The sequence below is a fragment of the Ilyonectria robusta genome (assembly GCF_021365365.1).
Source record: "Ilyonectria robusta strain PMI_751 chromosome Unknown BGZ61scaffold_44, whole genome shotgun sequence".
NCBI classification, from domain to species: Eukaryota; Fungi; Ascomycota; class Sordariomycetes; order Hypocreales; family Nectriaceae; genus Ilyonectria; species Ilyonectria robusta.
In genome coordinates, this window is record NW_025764478.1 from 68,864 (window position 1) to 86,179 (window position 17,316).

Genomic DNA, 17,316 nt, shown 5'->3' on the forward strand with positions numbered 1-17,316 from the left:
TCACTTGAATGCCACACAGTCTTCAAGTCTAATCTTAGCAATTTCTTCTACTAGAGCTCAAGGGCCCTCCGTAACGGCACACGGGTTAAGTCCCGGAGCCTTGCCAGCGATTGACGGGCCCGAGCTGGTAGCTGATGGACGCCGTACGTGATTAGTCAGCGAGTTGGCCAGGGTGCAGTAACTTACCCTACACGAGACACGAAGCAATGAACATGCTGCCAATTGCTCATATAATTCTAAGTGAATTTTACGACAAGTGTGTACTGAAACAGAAACTATCTCTCGTAGGAAAGTATATCCTTCGCAAAAAATATAGTTCTAGGTGGTCTTAATCAAACTGTGTCAGGTTATTATCGCTGCGACGACAACTGTGAACCACCCGACAACAATCCTTTTCACCGAAATTAGTCTCAGTTAAAATGAAAGGTATATTTGGACCTGAAAGGGTTCCTAAACTTAACTGTAGCACACCAACCATGAAGAAAGAAGACGGATCCCGACAATCTAATTGTTATATCAGGGGTCAACTCTGACGCATCTGGCAAGGCGTGCCGAGACACCGGGCTAAGTCCCGGACTTTAATGCGCTCTCGCCTTGAATAATAGTACACTAGTTGAGCTCTCCTTTTATCTAGCGAATCACACAAGTTTGATCGCTATGTGTTTTGCGCCAACCCCTCCCAGTAGTCCTTATGCTGAAGGGAGACGGAACAGCTAAAAATAGCAACATATTATAAATAAGGATACGTTGCACGATGCCACAAGCCTTCACTTTTAATGTTGGAAAATTTGTGACTTATAACCAAGGATATCAGAATATGTTCTGATCGTCGACGCTCAATCATCACCTTCTTTCATGATTATCTCCACCCACACTCTGGCATTCATGGATTCTCTACACCATCGGTTAGACAACCTCGGCGCCTCCATCCAAGAGTTGATGAGACTGGGCGGCACTCCTGGTTTAAGTCTTTCGGTAGCGACCAAAGGACAGCCCATTTATCACGCGAGCTATGGCGTTCGAGACCTGGAAACGGCATTGCCGGTAACCGAAAATACCATATTCCCAGTATGCTCGCTTGCAAAGACCGTGTCTGCCGCCGCCATGGGTATCTTGGTGGAACAGGGGGTCTCTTCATGGGAGATGTTGGCCAAAGACGCCGTCCCAGGATTCAAACCCAGAGATGAGACTCTAGAAAAACTTACAACCTTGGCCGATCTCTTCAGTCACCGCAGCGGCATGTCATCTTGTGGAAATTTGGTCATGGGTTGCGAGGGTAACGTTTTGATCGGCAGAGATGACTGTTTACGGGTGGTCAATAATCAAGTTCTGGTACCTGCGCAGCTTGGTTCTTTCGCATACAACAGCACGGCATATGACCTCTGTGGCGAGGCTATTGAGAACCTCAGTGGGAGCTCCATGGACGATTTCATTCAGGCGCACATTTTCAACCCTCTTGGCATGGACAGGACCTTCCTAACCTCTCCGCCTGACGACATCGACGATGTCTCCAAATCATACAACGCCCTAGACGATGCCACTCCAGTTCGCATACCGAGTCCAAAGTTGGGGGACAACGGAGTTGGTGGTGCTTCCGGTGGTCTGCGATCCTGCGCTTCTGACCTGATCAGACTCTACAGTAGTTTCTTGACGAGCTTCAACCACGAGTTCGAGACGGACCAAACGTTGACGCCCGGATCTCCGCTCAAGCAAGTCTCCCATCTTATGTCTGCCAAAGTCCCCATGTTCAAAACGGCGAGGAACGAGATATCCTACGGCTTAGGATGGGCTCGAGTGCAGCTTCCAAACACCTTGGGTCATATTGGTCTCAACGGCCGGCTCATGCCCGGGGGGATGCCAGTAGTGGGACGAGGAGTACCCAGTCAACTGGTTCTATATCATCAAGGAACTCTACCTGGTGCGCTCGCCGTAGTGCTCTTGGTTCCCGAAACGGAGAGCGTCATCTTGGTTATGAGCAATTGTCTGTCCTTGACAGATGTTCCTGATTGGGTGTCTCAAATGGTACTCGAAGTTGTACTTGGAGTCCCGGCCTTGGAACGAATTGACTTCCTTCGCTATGCTGAGTCTTCGATTGCTGCGAACTTGCAGTGGCATTCTTGCATAGTTGGCGGCCTCGAGCAAGGGCGATCGGGAGCTATGGAGCCGCACATGGATTTGAAGCTGTACGTGGGGACTTATATTGACGATATCGGCGTTTTTAAAAACGTCGTCACGTTAGAAAACGGCAAGCTTTCGTGGGCCTTTCAAGGATTAGACTCGGAGAAGTTCGAGCTGGCGCACTACGATGGCGACAAATTTACGTGGCTGCAACCAAGAAACGTGCTCTCTCGCCGAGGTCGATGGGTCTTGGGCAATGATAAAGACCCTGCATTTTGGATCGCAGACTTTCGATCAAATGAACGGGGCAATGTGACCACGCTGTTGTGGCGACATGATCCCACTCTGGACCCCATAATATACTGGAAGCGGTAATATGAACTGTTAGACGTTTGTTTCATAAGAAAAATTCTCTCAATATTCATATAGCCCTACTTTAATATGTATTCGAATTGCGCTATTGGTAGGATAATATTACGAAAAGATCTTCTTATCCTACTACGCAAGGTTTTAACATCTGAAATACATTAACAAAAGGTGCTCAAAATGCAAGATTTAGACGCAAATTTAGGAGGTACTAGGTTCCATCTCCCAATGTTGAGGTGAACATCAATATTATTAGGTCGGTGCCAATTCAGGCTTGTGCTTTCTGGATGTCACCCAATTGGAAAAGTTAATGTCAATAGATAAAAGTTCTCGGAGAAGAGCGGACGCGTCATATTAGCAGTAACCGGCAACAATGACTGATTTTATATACCTGCATCTAGCCTTACCATCTGTCGTAATCCGGAATGTCTTCTTTGTGATAATCTTCCCACACATTTTCAAATCCCACCTTGGGACCACTATACGGCCAGGGCTCCCCATCACCAGTCGCAAAAAGTGCAAAAGATGCACCGGAAAATACAAACCAATTTGGTGGCGCAAATGCCTGCCATTTCGAAGCGATCGAAGTAACGTACCCTGGTTCGTCGTTTCCGAAGCTGTAGCCAAGAGAATACCGCAGAGGTTCGGCTTTGATGTGTAATTTTAATCCCTTGGCGAGACCCTTAGTTTGGTTGAGTGGCGTTTGCCAATACTATTGTCAGTTAGAGACTGCTTTCCTTCAGTACGGGTGCGTATATTACCTCTTGCGTTCCGTTCTTGTTGAGTTCCGTGTATATGCACATCCCGGTTTGATTGACACACCCCCGAATCCCAATATCCTGATGCTGGAACTCTGAAAGATATGTGGAGATGCCGAGTTTATTCCTGGGACCCAAAATTCCCTTGAAGCTTGACAACTCAGCGGACCAGGTCATGTTGAGGGACTTTTGCTTGCGCAGCAGCGCAGCCGGGGTGTCTCGGTCACTGAGGCCGAAGACATTGGGCTTGAGAACCAAGCGACCTTGCTTGAGCTCGTAGTTATTTGTGTAAGGTGTGCGGAGCTGGTACCATGATGGATCGAGGTTGTGACCCGAAAAGTTGTCCGTCCATTTTGGCGGTGTTCTCCTGGGGCCGGATTTGGGTTCCACTTGTTCACTTAGCATGATCGGCTTTCCTTGGTTAAATACTGGCCAACCCTTTTCCCAGTCAACTTTCGTGAGGAAAGTTTCACGGCCTGGATGATGAAAGATTATTAGCGTCCGGCGGTACTGAGTAGGTGGAGGACCAACCTAAGGGCGATGACCCGTTGATGTTGCGACGTGCCAGGAACGAAGCGTACCACTGCCCCTTGGCAGTTTCGACAAGGGTGGCGTGTCCAGTAGATTGGACGGTTAAGTTTGTGAAACCCCATTTCCCGTTGTACATCAGGGGATTGTGAGGATTTGCTTCAAAGGGACCAGAGGGAGCCTTGCTTCTGGCAATACTCGCTCGATGTAACTGATCAGTGCCACCTGTATACCGTTATAAGAGAGTCTCTAGGATGTTTGAGGATTCTCGATTACCTTCAGCAATCAACAAATAGTACCAGTCATCCTTGTAGTACATCTTTGGCCCCTCCGGCCTAGCCGTGGCATTGTGTGTCAAGGTCCCGTTCCAGATACTTGAATACTCGCCGATGCAATTCCCTGTCTTGAGCGAAACTTCACACTGATATAGCCCCCAAAGGCGGTCCTTGTTGTTGTTAGGCGCCATCAAGTTCAGGTACGTTGCGTTAGTTACAGGATCGCGGAAGAGTTCGGGGTCAATACCCCAAGGTTCGGCCCATACCGGGTCGGACCAGCTCTTGAGATCGGGCGAGGACATGAACCAGACGCGAGGCCAAACGCGGGCAACTGGGTCGTAGGTCCAGCGGGTCATGGCTGAGAGCCAGAACTTGCCGTCAAAAAAGGCCAAGCTGGGAGCCCACGCTCCTGCGCTGATGTTAGTGAGGGCACTGGACGAGGTTCGAATTGTGTGGACTACCAGCTCCGGTAGGTGTTCCATATAATTGAAGCTGCTCTGGTCGTGTCAAGGCATGAGACATGAGTTTCCAGTCCGACAGGTCTTTGCCTGCAGCATGGAGTCAGCAGCTGTAAGTCGAAGTTGAAGATTTGCTTCGTAGTGCATACTGTGGTAGATGGGGATGCCCGGCCAGTATTCAAAAGAAGATGTGGCAGCGTAGTAATCATCATTGACACGTAAAATGGACCCATCGGGATTCCACCCCGAGATAATAGGGTTCCAGATTGCTTGGGCTGGGGATAGTAGCAACAGGAGCCAGTATGTCCAAAATGCGGGGATAAGCTTGAGTGCGGCCATTTTGAATTGACCTGGAAAAACTTGGTTGAGTAAGGTGCTGATCACTGAATACTCGACGATTATTTTATGCCATATGTTGGTTAGGCTAACTCGACTTATTTTCGGCGCAGCTCCGGTATCTCCTCCGGATCGCTTTCATTTGGCTTGGCCTGGCGAAGTAGCTCCTGGAGCTTTGCCGAAGCCGCTTGTACGGAAAAGCTCAAACTTGAACTGGTGGAAAAATTGTGCCTTGTTTCTACTACCCCGCAACCCCGCAAAATCTCGGCTAAATCAGGCCTTCTTGTCATTGTACTGGGCTTTTGCTGGTAAACGGACCGCTCCACGATGTGGAGCCGAAAATGGAATCTGTATACGAGTACACCACTTCGGCTTGAGAAAAATATCTCCCATCTATTTGTAATCAAATTTTGATTCTTGGCTTGGGTAAATGGTCAGTCTGTCATTCGAATAGTGGAACTTTGCAGCAACTTGCGAGTGAAAGTTACAGGTCTCGGGGACACATATTCAACTCAATCGAGTCTTATGACTGTTGCAATAGGAAGAGCTTATAACGTACAGTACTATGTACCACAACAACTATTTCCATACTCAGCTGACGCTTGATTCGCCATATTTGCCTAATAGTGGATTCTGTGACCTCCAATGGCTTGTGTTTAGAACCTCGTATTGAGGGCTTCACCTTGATTCTCACATTATTACCTGATGACTCCGTGAGTTTCATGGCCTGTAGCATTCGATTGTAGTATTCAAATTGATCCTACAACAGTATAAACACTCCACGTTAAGTCCTCAACACCCTGATCCCATCCTACCACCAACTTAACACACTTCCAGTCCCACTTCAGCAACCTCCCGAGCAAGATAGAGATCACCATCATGTGTTAACCATCCCCTCACCTTGCGGTCCAATCTCTCCTCCCCCCCAGATAGTCTTGCCATTCGATTTCGTAGACTCACCCCTCTTATAACTCCAAATCAAGTCTCCCCAGCCAGGATGGTCCGCATTCTTCGGAGGAACCTTCTGTCCCCCATCCTCATCGAACTTGTTCTTGGCTCGAGTTGTCCAAGGGGCACTCTTCTTCCTCGCTTGGTTGTACGCATAATAAATGATATCCCAAATGGCAGGACTCAGTGCCCCATTCGTAAGTCCCACACCACGCGACTGCTCCGAAATCTCTGCCCAGGGGCCGTTGACGAGAACGGCCTCACAGCGGTAGAACTTTTTGTCATAGGGGACGTCGTTTCCGAGGTTGTACTTGGCGGAATACTCAGCGGCCTTGAGGAGCAGGTTGTCCCCTTCGCTCCAAATGTCATAGCCCTGGGATTGGATTGTGCGGGCGGCGTAGGCAGACCATCCTAAGCCAGATTGCGCGTGACTTTGATCACGGCCAGATTCAGCGCTTTGGCCAGTCTTTGTTTCGAAGTTTCCGTAAATACCAGCGCAGGGGTCGTTGAGATAGGCGTTGAGAGCGTAGTTGTACTGTGGATGAGTTAACACGTGAGGTTCGTTCCCATCTTGGGCTGACCTACCAAAGTGACATCATCCAGATACACGGCAAAGTTGAGAAGAGCCATGATACTAGCCATACCATAGTTGGCCTGTCCGATAATAATAGACTGTCGAGCGAAAAGCCAGTAAAGCTGGATCGAAAAGCCGGCACCTCCCTGCCATCTCGCTCCGGACTCGGTCCAGTTCCCCTCCCATCGCATGATCTCCGCAGCATTCGCAAAAAGGCTTCCTTCGAGACCAACCAAGAGGGACGTGTCAGTACCAATGATGCTTGTCAAGTTACTTCCCCAAGCATCGAGAATAGTGGTTGCGCGGTCCCAATGGCCCTGGTCCTTGGTTATGTACCACATCAAGGCATTCTGCCACGCCGCACGAGAGTCAGCTGTGAAACTGGTGTAGTTGCTGCAAGGCCCACGGCATAGAACTGCTTTGGGACCCCGCATAGTATAGCTGCTCAGGGAATATTGATCAGTGCTAAAGGATTCGTAGGCCGTCTTCCAGGGCTCTTCGTCGCCGAGAACATTGGACCGGATCCGTTCTAGGTCGTCGTGGGTATGCCAGAGGCCGGGGTGTACAAAATCACCGGCACGTTTCTTTGCGCCTGGGATACCGCTGACCGGGAAAACAGGACCTTGATTTTATGAAATTAAGCTTGTACACTCTCTCTAGGAAGCGCTGGCAAGTGGTTGATGCTTACCATTGAGTGCCGGCACGCCGCCAACAGTGGCATCCACCACCGCCCCCAATGTGGAGGCGATAACTGCGATCCAGACCTGCATATGCCGTTAGATCTGTTCAATCACTCTAGCAGGTATTTTGGCGTATGGGTCTTGTAGTGCGTGTCCCGACATACCTTTCTCATGATGATGTGTATATCTAACACGTGTAGGTCATATGAGTGTTGGGATAGGTTGAAATGTAACGCTTGAGCTTGGTACATATAGGATCTCTATTCACTCGTAAACGCACCAGAAAACCCGCAATTACACCTCCTCTCCGAAGCATGGATGATCAGGTCCCTGGTCCTGCACATTTCCCCGCAATTGCGGCCGCGGGTGAGTGCCCGGAGCGTCGTCCGGCATCCTTTTCTCAACCTCACTATCAACCCCGCATTTGAATAGCCCTAGTATTCCCTAGTATTAGCGCGAGGGCTTTCTCGTCGATCGAACGATGTTCTAAGCGATCAGCTTTCAGCGGCGCCGGGAAAAGTGGCGGACCTTGCAAACAGGGGAACTAAGGCTGGTGGGGTATTGGGAAAATGACGCAAGGGAATCTGTAGGTGAAGCGCTTGAATGACGCATTTTTATGTCAAGATGAATGAGCTTAGAAAACAGGGTTGCTATGCTGGTCCAGCGGTACTCGAATTGGATTGCAATGACATCTCAATCGCTTCTCACAACTGTACAATCGTATGGTTTGGGCCAAATACATTCAATGGACAGATGCAATACGCGGATTCAATGGGCAATCAATACAACTAGCTGCTTCCCTCTTCACGGCTCCTTCAGTTGATCATACGCAAATTTCCGCAAAAATATCAACCCCATCAAATTCTCCTCATTGCCCCAAACTAGCATGGGAAATTTCCCACTCTCCGTTATGAAGCTTGGTGCTACATATTCCACCATCCTCTTCAGTTCTATCTCAGCAATAGGGCAAGGCAGGATTCGCACAACTTCCAGGAATAAACTTCTGGCTTGTCTTGGTGACATCAGGCTGAAATATCTGGGCCGAAGGATCAAGAATATGGTCGATTATATGAACAACGCCCTAATCCTTGTCAGCAATAGCATGAGCTGTCGCGCAATCACATACATTGGTCATCGTTAAATCTGCCTCCGTAACGCTCGAGACATTATTCAGAACCAGTATGCCATCAACCACTTGAGTACCGATGTACAGGAACGTGCCCGTTTGGATGCGTGTGCTGTTAGTCGAAAAGGCGGACTTTTTGAGAATCGAATTGGGCACGTAATGATGCTGGATCAGGTTTCCTAGCCACCATTTACCCTTGGCAGTTTTCGTAAAAGTCTCAAAATATTGTCCGGTATTTTCAAAGGCCTTGTTTGACGGCGCGAAAAAGGTGAACTGCCAATTGGTGCTCGTGTTGAGTGCTTGCACAAAGCCTGTGCAAAGTGTCAAGATTCGTTCCACAGGAGGGAGGTTGTTCTTACCCTGCGCTTCTTTGGCCATGGAGCTTAGTATGGACAAATCATCTCGTGACTCAATAAAATCAAGCAGAGTAGTCGTCGTTGGAGAGACTGGAGCAACATAGGTGCCGTCCGGTATAGCGGCGTAACTTAGAGGTTGGCGATCCAAGACCTCGCACGTTGTAGTCGAGGCCAGTCCTAGAACCGCAATGGCAAGTAGAAAATGCATGGTTGTAGGTCGAAGTGTCATAAAGCGGTCGGGTAGAGAAACATCGAGATAATTCCGGGCATCGGGTTATTAAGGCGGAGTTTCTCTTCATACTCCGCACGATGGTATCAACATAGGCCGATCCGGGGCAATACTCGGCGTCTTGCCCGAAATTTAGTACCATTACCGTTAGCCGAGATGGAGCCTAAGAACACTAAAACACTGAAATAATGTTGCGACAAGCGCTCCAATGCTTGTGTAGGCGGACGTCACTTTGCGGGGAAAGTTTCGGCATCAACGCCCGCGTGATGCCGGGTAAATTGATTGTATGTAGGCACGAATAAAATTGAAGGAACCTCCACACCATTCAAACAAGTGATCCAGGCCCAGGAAACTCAATCTTCAACAATACCATGACAGGAACCAGAATGTTGCTTGGCCTATTGTTTGCCGTGCCAGCCTTAGCTAGAGATTTAGGCCAAAAGCCTCAAATGGGTACTTGAACTCGAACCCTTTCTCACGATCCCTACTAAGGAATTTTCCGCAGGCTGGAACTCATGGAACAGCTTTAAAAACAATGTCAGCGAACAGCTCATCAAAGATACAGCAAAGGCATTGGTAGACACTGGCCTCAAGAAGCTCGGCTATAATTTTGTCGTCATCGACGGCGGCTGGCAAGCGTTCGACCGAGACGAGAATGAACGGCAGCAACCCAATGCTACCAAGTTCCCGAATGGCATCAAAACTGTAGGCGATGAGATTCATGACCTGGGACTCAAATTTGGCATCTACAGGTAAAGCAAACCCACGCTTTTGGTCTTTTGTTCTCTCTAGGGTTTTCATCACCGGCAAGGTGTGCTTACTAGTACTTCTTCCTTAGTGACGCAGGCATCTTTGACTGCGGATTCAGCCCCGGGAGCTACGGTTACGAGGAACTCGACGCTCAAACTTACGCTGACTGGGGTGTCGACTACCTCAAATACGACAACTGTGGCGGCTTTCAAGCCAACACCCTTTCCGTACAGGAGCGCTTCCTGCGTATGTCGCATGCACTCAAAGCGACAGGGCGTGAAATCTTCTACTCTCTCTGCGAATGGGGCCATCAGTTTCCCTGGTTCTGGGCGGATCAGTTTAGTGAAAGCTACCGCATGTCGGGCGACATCCACAGCGCGTACAGGAAGGATGGATCAGGGATGTGTACGACGGCATACTGCTTGAATACAGGATACGCTGGGGTCAGCGTTTTGACTATGATAAGGAAGATGCGGGAGCTGTCTAGGTTCCAGAAACCTGGGTCTTGGGGTAAGTTTGCTTAAACGTTGAATTGAATTTTCATCTAATGTATGTGAGCAGCGGACATGGACATGCTCGAAGTTGGGACTTATGGCATGACAGAGTACCAAGAGCAAACGCATTTTGCCTTTTGGGCCGCCCTCAAATCCCCCCTAATCATTGGAGCAGATATCACGAACATCACTGATAATTCCCTCTCCATTCTCAAGAACAAGGAGATCATCGCTATCAACCAGGACGAGCTCGGTGCCGCCGTCAACTATCTCCCATCCCTATCCGAAGAAGGCAAATATCAAATTTGGGCGGGCCCTTTAAGTTCTGGCAAGTCTCGCTATGTGGTTTTGGTCCAGAACTATGGAAACGAAGCTGTCAATGCCTCAATCTCAATTTCGGATATTGCGGAGCTAGAGAAACTTGCTGGCCAGTCTAAACTCCGCATTAGAGATGTTTGGGATAAGAAGGACCTTGGGCGGCTGGGGAAGACGATTACGCTGGATAATATCGAAGTAGATCAAGTCAAGGTTTTAGTTCTATCCAAAGCATAATGTACTGCTAGTGTAGCTAGTTGTCGTTAATCCATTTACCTTTACTGACTATCATTGGCTGGAGCAAAGCCGTTCAGTAGTTGCAAGAATATGGAGACAGATTTAACATTACCCACTGTACCAGAAGATATATTGGTGACTCTTACAGTAAGGTTTACTACGGGAGACCCCACGCAAACCGAGTAGTAGACAGGAGCTAACCCGCTGTTGCAGATGCCAAAGCACTTGGTATTGTTTTCAACAAAGAAGAATATCAAGCTGAACGCGGGCGGCACTGGGATAGTTGTTGGTGTACCAAGTACCTCCACACGAGAAATATCGATGATGTTATACCACCGTTAGACAGTGACATCCAGCACCATGTGCAGGAAACCGGTACCAACATAAGTGAATTGATAGTAGAGTATGTTCTATGTATGGTGCAGGACTGCCGGGCTTCCTCTATCTGGCCTCTTCACTCGCTATTTACCTCAGGCATTGCCGGGCAATTGAGGCTGGCAGAGCTAGAGGTATACATTGACAAGAATAAAATATCTTGAATCATTTTGGAAAAGTAGGGAGTAGGCCGTGATCAATGTCCGTGATCAATGTCATCAATTAAGAATATATACAACCACGTAATGAAACTGCACGAAGAGAAAAGTACGTTATTTCCAGTCACAACCCCTACGAGATCTCAACAACCAAGTCATATCATGTACGGCCTCGAAGCCAGTTATCGAGGTGTTAGGAGTAACGCCAAAAGTCTCAAACCACGTTTCGATATCTGCGACAATCACTTGCAACATACTTGGCTTAGCGGAATAGCACATCAACCCTAATTTGGTGGTTGGAACTGCTTCTTCGGTGCCGTCGTCGTCTTGCTGTCCGTATACACTGGAAGCGAAGCACTGTTTTCCGGAGGCACGAGGACCGCATTCTCCAACACCAGCTTCAAGCTGGGCGCCTCGGTGATGGGTTGCTCAGTTCCATCATGCTGTTGTTGAAGTTTCATTAGTTCTTTGACGTCCATGTGCTGCATTGTCTGGAACAATAAGAACATACCTTGGTGATGCTAATTCGAATACCAGCTAGAATGTCGTCGACCACGTTCTTGGGCTTTTCCCCTGCCAATTCCTCTGGGGGAGCGGCCCTGTCGAGAGAAAACTTGCCGTTAAACTCACCGGTAGCGGGTTGCATCAAAACGATGAAGTTGCCGACATTAGTTGTGTTGACAAAGAGACCAATAGAGCAGGGACGATCGAGCTCTTCCGCATTGACCCGAATACTCGCGAAGTATCGTGTCAACTCTCCAGCACGCTTCTCCACTGACCTTTTGGCGGAGCTAGGGCCGTACAGGCGGTTGATGAGCTGGGTGGCGTCAGTCGTCAGCTGGGACGCGGATTTCCTCCAGTATTCGAGGCCTTCGTAGGTGTAACCGAAACCTCTGATGCTTGCTACGGATGTAGACGTATGGAACCTGCCAGCAGAGGCGTAGAAAGGTTGCAGGGGAGAGTTTGGAGTGATGGTGGCGCCCTCGCGAGTATTGAAGCGGGCGCTTCCTTGGTAAGAGCCTGAGAAGATAGCCTGGCTGGGTCGAATAAATTGCCAGTAGGCCCAGAGTCGATCAATGTTGGTGTGATGCAGCATACTGGGGCAGTTAGATGCCATAATTGACGCAAAACGGGGTAGACTTACAACAAGGGATCGAATGCAGCGAAGTCAGCATCGACAAACTGATAACCACAGGCTCCATCCCAGTGAATGGCGTTGTGAATTTGCTCAAGACTCGTGCCAGAGCTACTGGTTGAGGCGAATTGGTCAAATGTGGTGGAAGACGTAAAGGCATCATACTAAGATCTTGATCAGCATACACTTGGTTAATTTACGGTGAGGTTGACAACCCACCACCCATTGCTTGTATGTTCGTGACCTGATGAGGCCGTTGGCAGATGAAGGATAGCTCTGGGGACTTAGGCAGCGGTAAATCCGGGGGCGGTTCTCAGGCTCGTCGAAAGTTCCGAATTGGCCATTCAGAGCGCTCTGGGGAAAGTTGTAACCAGCCAGGGGGTTAGGGACGGAGATGGTCTTCAGGCCGCTGCCATTGGGAACCCTGATGCTGAATGTAGCGGGAACTGTTGCACCTGGAACAGCAAGAGTAGTTGCCCAATCCCAGTACGGCGATCGCAGAGTTGAAGCGGCCTGGACCCATTGAGCACGCACACTCGAGGGATACGTGTTAGCGATCGTCGTAGCAATTTCGACGAGGCGTTGCTGTGAAATGGTCAGATAGCTTCTTCGAGAATCTTGAGTCATATGGTTCTATACCTCAAAGAGAAGCACGTAGGGACGGTGCCACGTCAGGAACAGATTTTCCTAAGTATTTGTATTAGCAATTGACAAGATCTTTCATCATAAACAGTAAAGAAAAAGACTTACGCCGTGCGGGCAGTATCCCTCCCATCCATTCGAAGTCTCGGCACCAGCGTTGTTCCACTGTATGTAGGGCTTTCCATGAATACCTATAAACATGTTAATTCCATTGGCCAATTCGAATTTGGAGGCCATTAGGATATCATACCTGCGATCTGGAAATAGGACAGCTGATTCGTGGCGTCCTGTTTCTGCATCTGAGAGAGAGCGCGAAGGTAGAGGGTCCTGTTGCGAGATGAGCAAATGCCACCAAAGGCGGCACGGGAACAATTATGACGCACCATTGAGGGCCACCAGCGGCTTGGAGAGCGTCAATGCTTAGTCGATAAGGGGCATTAGCGCCAGAGGCAACCTTGGCTCCGGTGATTGGAACATTCTGGGCGGCTACCAAGGAGCTTCCGCAGATTGCGGCAACCAGGTGGGAGAGTTTGAACAGCATGATACCACTCTTAGACGCCTTGCCAGAAGTCTTTGAAGGATGACACAATCCAGAAGGGCGCAGCGCACGGGGAGGTAAGCAGATGTTATACCCCTTCGTATTGAATACAGCTCGGCAAAGACGGCCGGGTCTTATATATTTAGCTCGCTAATTGCACCTCATATGCGGCGGCTACAGCCACACCAAATCCCCTCCCCGATGCCCTGGCGTCAATCAGAAGGTCTAGTTCCGCGACGGCGCAACAAAGAAAGGGTGGCAGACCCGGCGGATCGGGCACCACTGGGCCAGATTCAAGGTGAGCGTGACCGGAGGCCAATAGCTTCCCCTTGGCCCCAGACCCGGCTCCAGTCTCAATCTGGGGGGGGCCACCTGCGGGATGAACGTGTATCCAATCGGTGCTGTGGCTTCACAGAGAGCTGCTTTTAGAAATGCAGGAGCCGGCCAGTTCGGGATTGATAGGGCTGCCAAGCTGTTTCTTTTCGTTGGATCAGCACCTCAGCCTCACCGTCAAAGACACGAGCTGCGGCGGGTCACCGGCAAGATATCGTTGGCCTCCGGGCTCTCAAAGGCACACGCAGCCAGCCACTTCGCGCATCATGACACATGGAAACTGCTCCTGAGACGTGGGCGAGAGAGGACTGGTCGATGTGCAACGGCACAAAACGTACCCACACGCCACCGGGCGACATGTAAAAGTTATGCTTGGCTCGTTGCTTTTTCGCTGCAGCCAGAATACGAGGAGCAGGCGACACAATCCACGATTGGCCTCAAGCCATCCGGCATCCCAAGGGAAATGACTGGAAAATTACGGCGGTTTTAGACGCCACGCATATGCTAGCGCAGTGCGGTCAGCGCGTTGCACCACCGCAGCTATACTCGGACAGACCTAGCGGATGGGGCTAGTTGTGCTCTTTGCGAGTCGAGAGCTGACCAGAAAAGGGGCGGCATCATTGATTCCCCTGTGGTACTGTACAGCCGTTGGCGAACGGAAACGCCCCTGGCGGAACGGTTACTCTCAGCCAACAAAGAGAAACGCCATGTCATCTCGTTTTCGTCCACAAGGACGGAAGACGACAAAAGGGCTTGCCACTACTTCGAAATAGAGCTAGTCTACGCCATTGGAGCTGAAATGCAGGTGTGACCTGGCATATGTGCCACCGTGATAATACAAGAATAAGCACACGGAGAGGGGCTCAGCCCTCTGTCTCAGTGCCTAATTCGCCATCCCAGTGCGAGGGGCGTCGTCCTTATGTCCGTTATGCCAGGTCTAGAAGCAAGCAGACACAACGCGGGGAGGATCTGACATGCTCGTGTTTCTTCGCCACAGTTGGGTTACAATGCATGCCGCACCTCCTCATTTCGCCCCGATTCATCGGCACGTTGCGCACAGAGTTCGGGCCGGGCTCGTTCCCAGGTCAACGGGCTTTCTAAAATAAGATAAAAGAGCACACTACACGAATGGCTTCAATAACTTTAAATTTGAGCTGAACTCACGGCGGTCGATTATTCTAGAGGCGATTTGATCCAGGTGACACAGCGATGATGACTGCCGTCCCTAAAAACCAGGTTTTAAGTGCCGATGCAAAAGTCTAGTGCAGTAAGCGAATACACCTTGCATCTCGTCGATACGTATCTCAGGTACGAAAGTTCTCTCGGAATACGAGACGGGCCATCGCCTCATGCATACCCGCGTCGATCCCTGCAGGCGCAGTCTGCAGATGTCGAGTTTCCCCGCTCCACATACTCATCCCGATGCCGCTGTGAGACCCGAATGGATGTGTATCTTCAGTCTTGTGTTTCTGTGCAAGGAAAGGAAAAGAATACCGGCCCCGATCTTCGATGTCTCCCGGCGGCCTTGGTACTTGGATCCCCGGCTAATAACACATTTAGGTGCTACGCTAATCTCGACATTGAGGTATTCCGAGACATGCCGGAGACTGAGATGATGCCATTTTGACCTGAGCTGTGTACCCAAGCAGCACTCTAGCACAGCCTGAGCAGCGCCTCCACAACGGGCGCCATTTTAAAACTCCCACCCACACAATCAGAGCATTGATAATAGAGCCAGAGAGTTATTTTTACTTTTACTTTTATTTTCAGCTTTGCTCAATATTATGAGATGGATCAAAGCTGTACAGTATTTGCATTCAGTGCTACACCCAGCACCAGAAGTGACAGTAGCTAAATGGTAATATTCTTGTGTACCTGATCTTCGCCGTAAGCTTCAATTTAACTCTTCTGCCGTCAACCCTGCTGTCTGCAATCAAGGACGTTTCTGTCTGTAGTCAGCGACATTTCCGGCTGCAGTCAATGACCTTGCTGTCAAGGTAGTTAGTTTTAGTATTACACATCTTGCACGAAATAGTCGTTCAGTCTTTTATTTCCACTCTATATTCATCGCTCATATACCATACTACTACTCCCTTCGGATACGTAGATCTTCACTCTGAACCTACCGGGATACAGGGCGACTTGGCGCGGAGTTGAACTTAGGCTGTACTAGACCATCGACCTCACGAAGCTGGCTAAGATGTGGGCAATAGAGTGGTGGGCAACACGAGCTAAAAATCGCAAGCAAAGCTATAAAAAATTTCTTAACTGCTGGCTTTACACCTGCTTAGCGTATATAGTCCTACCTTGTGATTCATATCGATCCCTCTGCGTACAGCAGTCGTCGTAGGATAATCGCGCACGAAAACGTGTTTGGATGCTAGAAACTCACGAATTAGGCCATGAGACACGCGACCATGAATGGTTCAGGGAGCGCCATACGCTAACCAGTGCCCATATTGTTGGATATTCAGCCAGGTATTGTCGGATTGAGACAATTTAGGAAAGGCTGAAATGTGTTGTGACGATATAGCATGTTCCACGTAACAGCCTGGCCAGCATAGATTTCACGCTAGCTGTGCGTTAGTTCAGGCACTGCAACATGGACAATGTCGCCCAACGTAGCTCAATGACTGGGGCTATCTAGCGGAGATAATTCAGTGAAGTACGTGCCTGTTCAGCGTGGACGAGGAAGTGGGTCCACATTTGCCTCACCAAAGGGTTGACATCAATAAATTGCCTTCACTAAATTAGACAGAGACATGAGACCTTTCTGAGTTCGCGGCTCTGTGCTGGCTTTCCAAAACTGTCAAAAATACCTGGGCGGGATTCGTGGATATACTTGAAGAAAGATACTAGATCGAAGTTGTAAAGTGACCCGGTCGCATATCTGTGCCGTCATTAGCACTACAGGAGCAAATCATGATCAGTCACGCATTCCCTTCTTCACATTCTTCCCAATGAGCAAACAATATCTACACTTAGGCCTAAAACTACCGCCCTGGATTTCCTATCCTTCTGTCCCCGAATCAAGATGGCTCATCGTCTGCTAAATGATCGCTTTTGGATTGTTAAGAATTACCAATGGGTCTTCTGTGTCCGTAAACGTGCATGTTCTGTATTGTGATATACCTTTATTTTCGTTCCCGCCACTCTCATGGGTCTGATCAGCCTCTGATTTTTATTGCTTTACGACGGAATCGCATATGACCCTCGAGTACCGGTATTCCGCAAAGGCGCGACGCCATCAGTCGATATCATGGGCGCTTCCCAGTTTACATAAAAATGACGGCAGATGGCACCGATTACGTTGAAAATTTGCTCATTTTCCCAACCGAAATTCTCATGAGATGAACTGGAAGACACTCCCTTGTTTTGTAGTGCACCCTCGTACGTGTCGAGGACCTCAATGAGATCCTCTCCAGCAAGGTTCGCTGGTGTTGCGACCACACACGGCTGACGTCGCCGTGAATATTCTAGTCCGATTTTCAAGGGCCACAAGCTCCAAGAAACAAAGGGACCTTATGCAAGCTGACATCGAAATGTGCAAAAGAGCCCATTTATCCATCAAACGAACCGCAGGTTTC

General features: G+C 49.3%; 7 protein-coding genes across 7 annotated transcripts; 3 read left to right on the top strand and 4 right to left on the bottom strand.

The window, feature by feature from the left end:
- Positions 1–885: 885 nt before the first annotated feature.
- Positions 886–2,493, top strand: BGZ61DRAFT_499953 (beta-lactamase/transpeptidase-like protein; the record flags this gene model as incomplete). The annotated part of the gene is made up of 1 exon (XM_046251479.1): positions 886–2,493. One exon carries the CDS (start codon positions 886–888, stop codon positions 2,491–2,493), a length of 1,608 nt encoding a protein of 535 aa, XP_046095329.1.
- A 394-nt stretch (positions 2,494–2,887) lies between these two features.
- BGZ61DRAFT_499954 (glycosyl hydrolase) lies at positions 2,888–4,842 on the bottom strand (the record flags this gene model as incomplete). Its single annotated transcript, XM_046251480.1, has 6 exons — positions 2,888–3,196; positions 3,246–3,718; positions 3,774–3,995; positions 4,047–4,454; positions 4,507–4,593; positions 4,653–4,842. 6 exons carry the CDS (start codon positions 4,840–4,842, stop codon positions 2,888–2,890), a joined length of 1,689 nt encoding a protein of 562 aa, XP_046095330.1.
- An 874-nt stretch (positions 4,843–5,716) lies between these two features.
- BGZ61DRAFT_567579 (chondroitin AC/alginate lyase) lies at positions 5,717–7,214 on the bottom strand (the record flags this gene model as incomplete). Its single annotated transcript, XM_046255972.1, has 4 exons — positions 5,717–6,322; positions 6,373–6,983; positions 7,050–7,125; positions 7,206–7,214. The coding sequence occupies 4 exons, from the start codon at positions 7,212–7,214 to the stop codon at positions 5,717–5,719; spliced, it is 1,302 nt and encodes a 433-aa protein (XP_046095331.1).
- Positions 7,215–7,996: 782 nt separating this feature from the next.
- On the bottom strand, positions 7,997–8,731 carry BGZ61DRAFT_499956 (FAS1 domain-containing protein; the record flags this gene model as incomplete). The annotated part of the gene is made up of 3 exons (XM_046251481.1): positions 7,997–8,122; positions 8,168–8,478; positions 8,527–8,731. The coding sequence occupies 3 exons, from the start codon at positions 8,729–8,731 to the stop codon at positions 7,997–7,999; spliced, it is 642 nt and encodes a 213-aa protein (XP_046095332.1).
- Positions 8,732–9,138: 407 nt separating this feature from the next.
- Positions 9,139–10,548, top strand: BGZ61DRAFT_499957 (glycoside hydrolase superfamily; the record flags this gene model as incomplete). Its single annotated transcript, XM_046251482.1, has 4 exons — positions 9,139–9,205; positions 9,258–9,504; positions 9,591–10,012; positions 10,064–10,548. The coding sequence occupies 4 exons, from the start codon at positions 9,139–9,141 to the stop codon at positions 10,546–10,548; spliced, it is 1,221 nt and encodes a 406-aa protein (XP_046095333.1).
- Positions 10,549–11,365: 817 nt separating this feature from the next.
- BGZ61DRAFT_371224 (tyrosinase) lies at positions 11,366–13,399 on the bottom strand (the record flags this gene model as incomplete). The annotated part of the gene is made up of 8 exons (XM_046242079.1): positions 11,366–11,524; positions 11,593–12,178; positions 12,226–12,380; positions 12,436–12,801; positions 12,856–12,903; positions 12,967–13,049; positions 13,109–13,185; positions 13,242–13,399. 8 exons carry the CDS (start codon positions 13,397–13,399, stop codon positions 11,366–11,368), a joined length of 1,632 nt encoding a protein of 543 aa, XP_046095334.1.
- A 142-nt stretch (positions 13,400–13,541) lies between these two features.
- On the top strand, positions 13,542–13,968 carry BGZ61DRAFT_465770 (uncharacterized protein). The gene has a single exon (XM_046247618.1). It carries the CDS (start codon positions 13,562–13,564, stop codon positions 13,823–13,825), a length of 264 nt encoding a protein of 87 aa, XP_046095335.1. The 5' UTR covers positions 13,542–13,561; the 3' UTR covers positions 13,826–13,968.
- Positions 13,969–17,316: the final 3,348 nt, after the last annotated feature.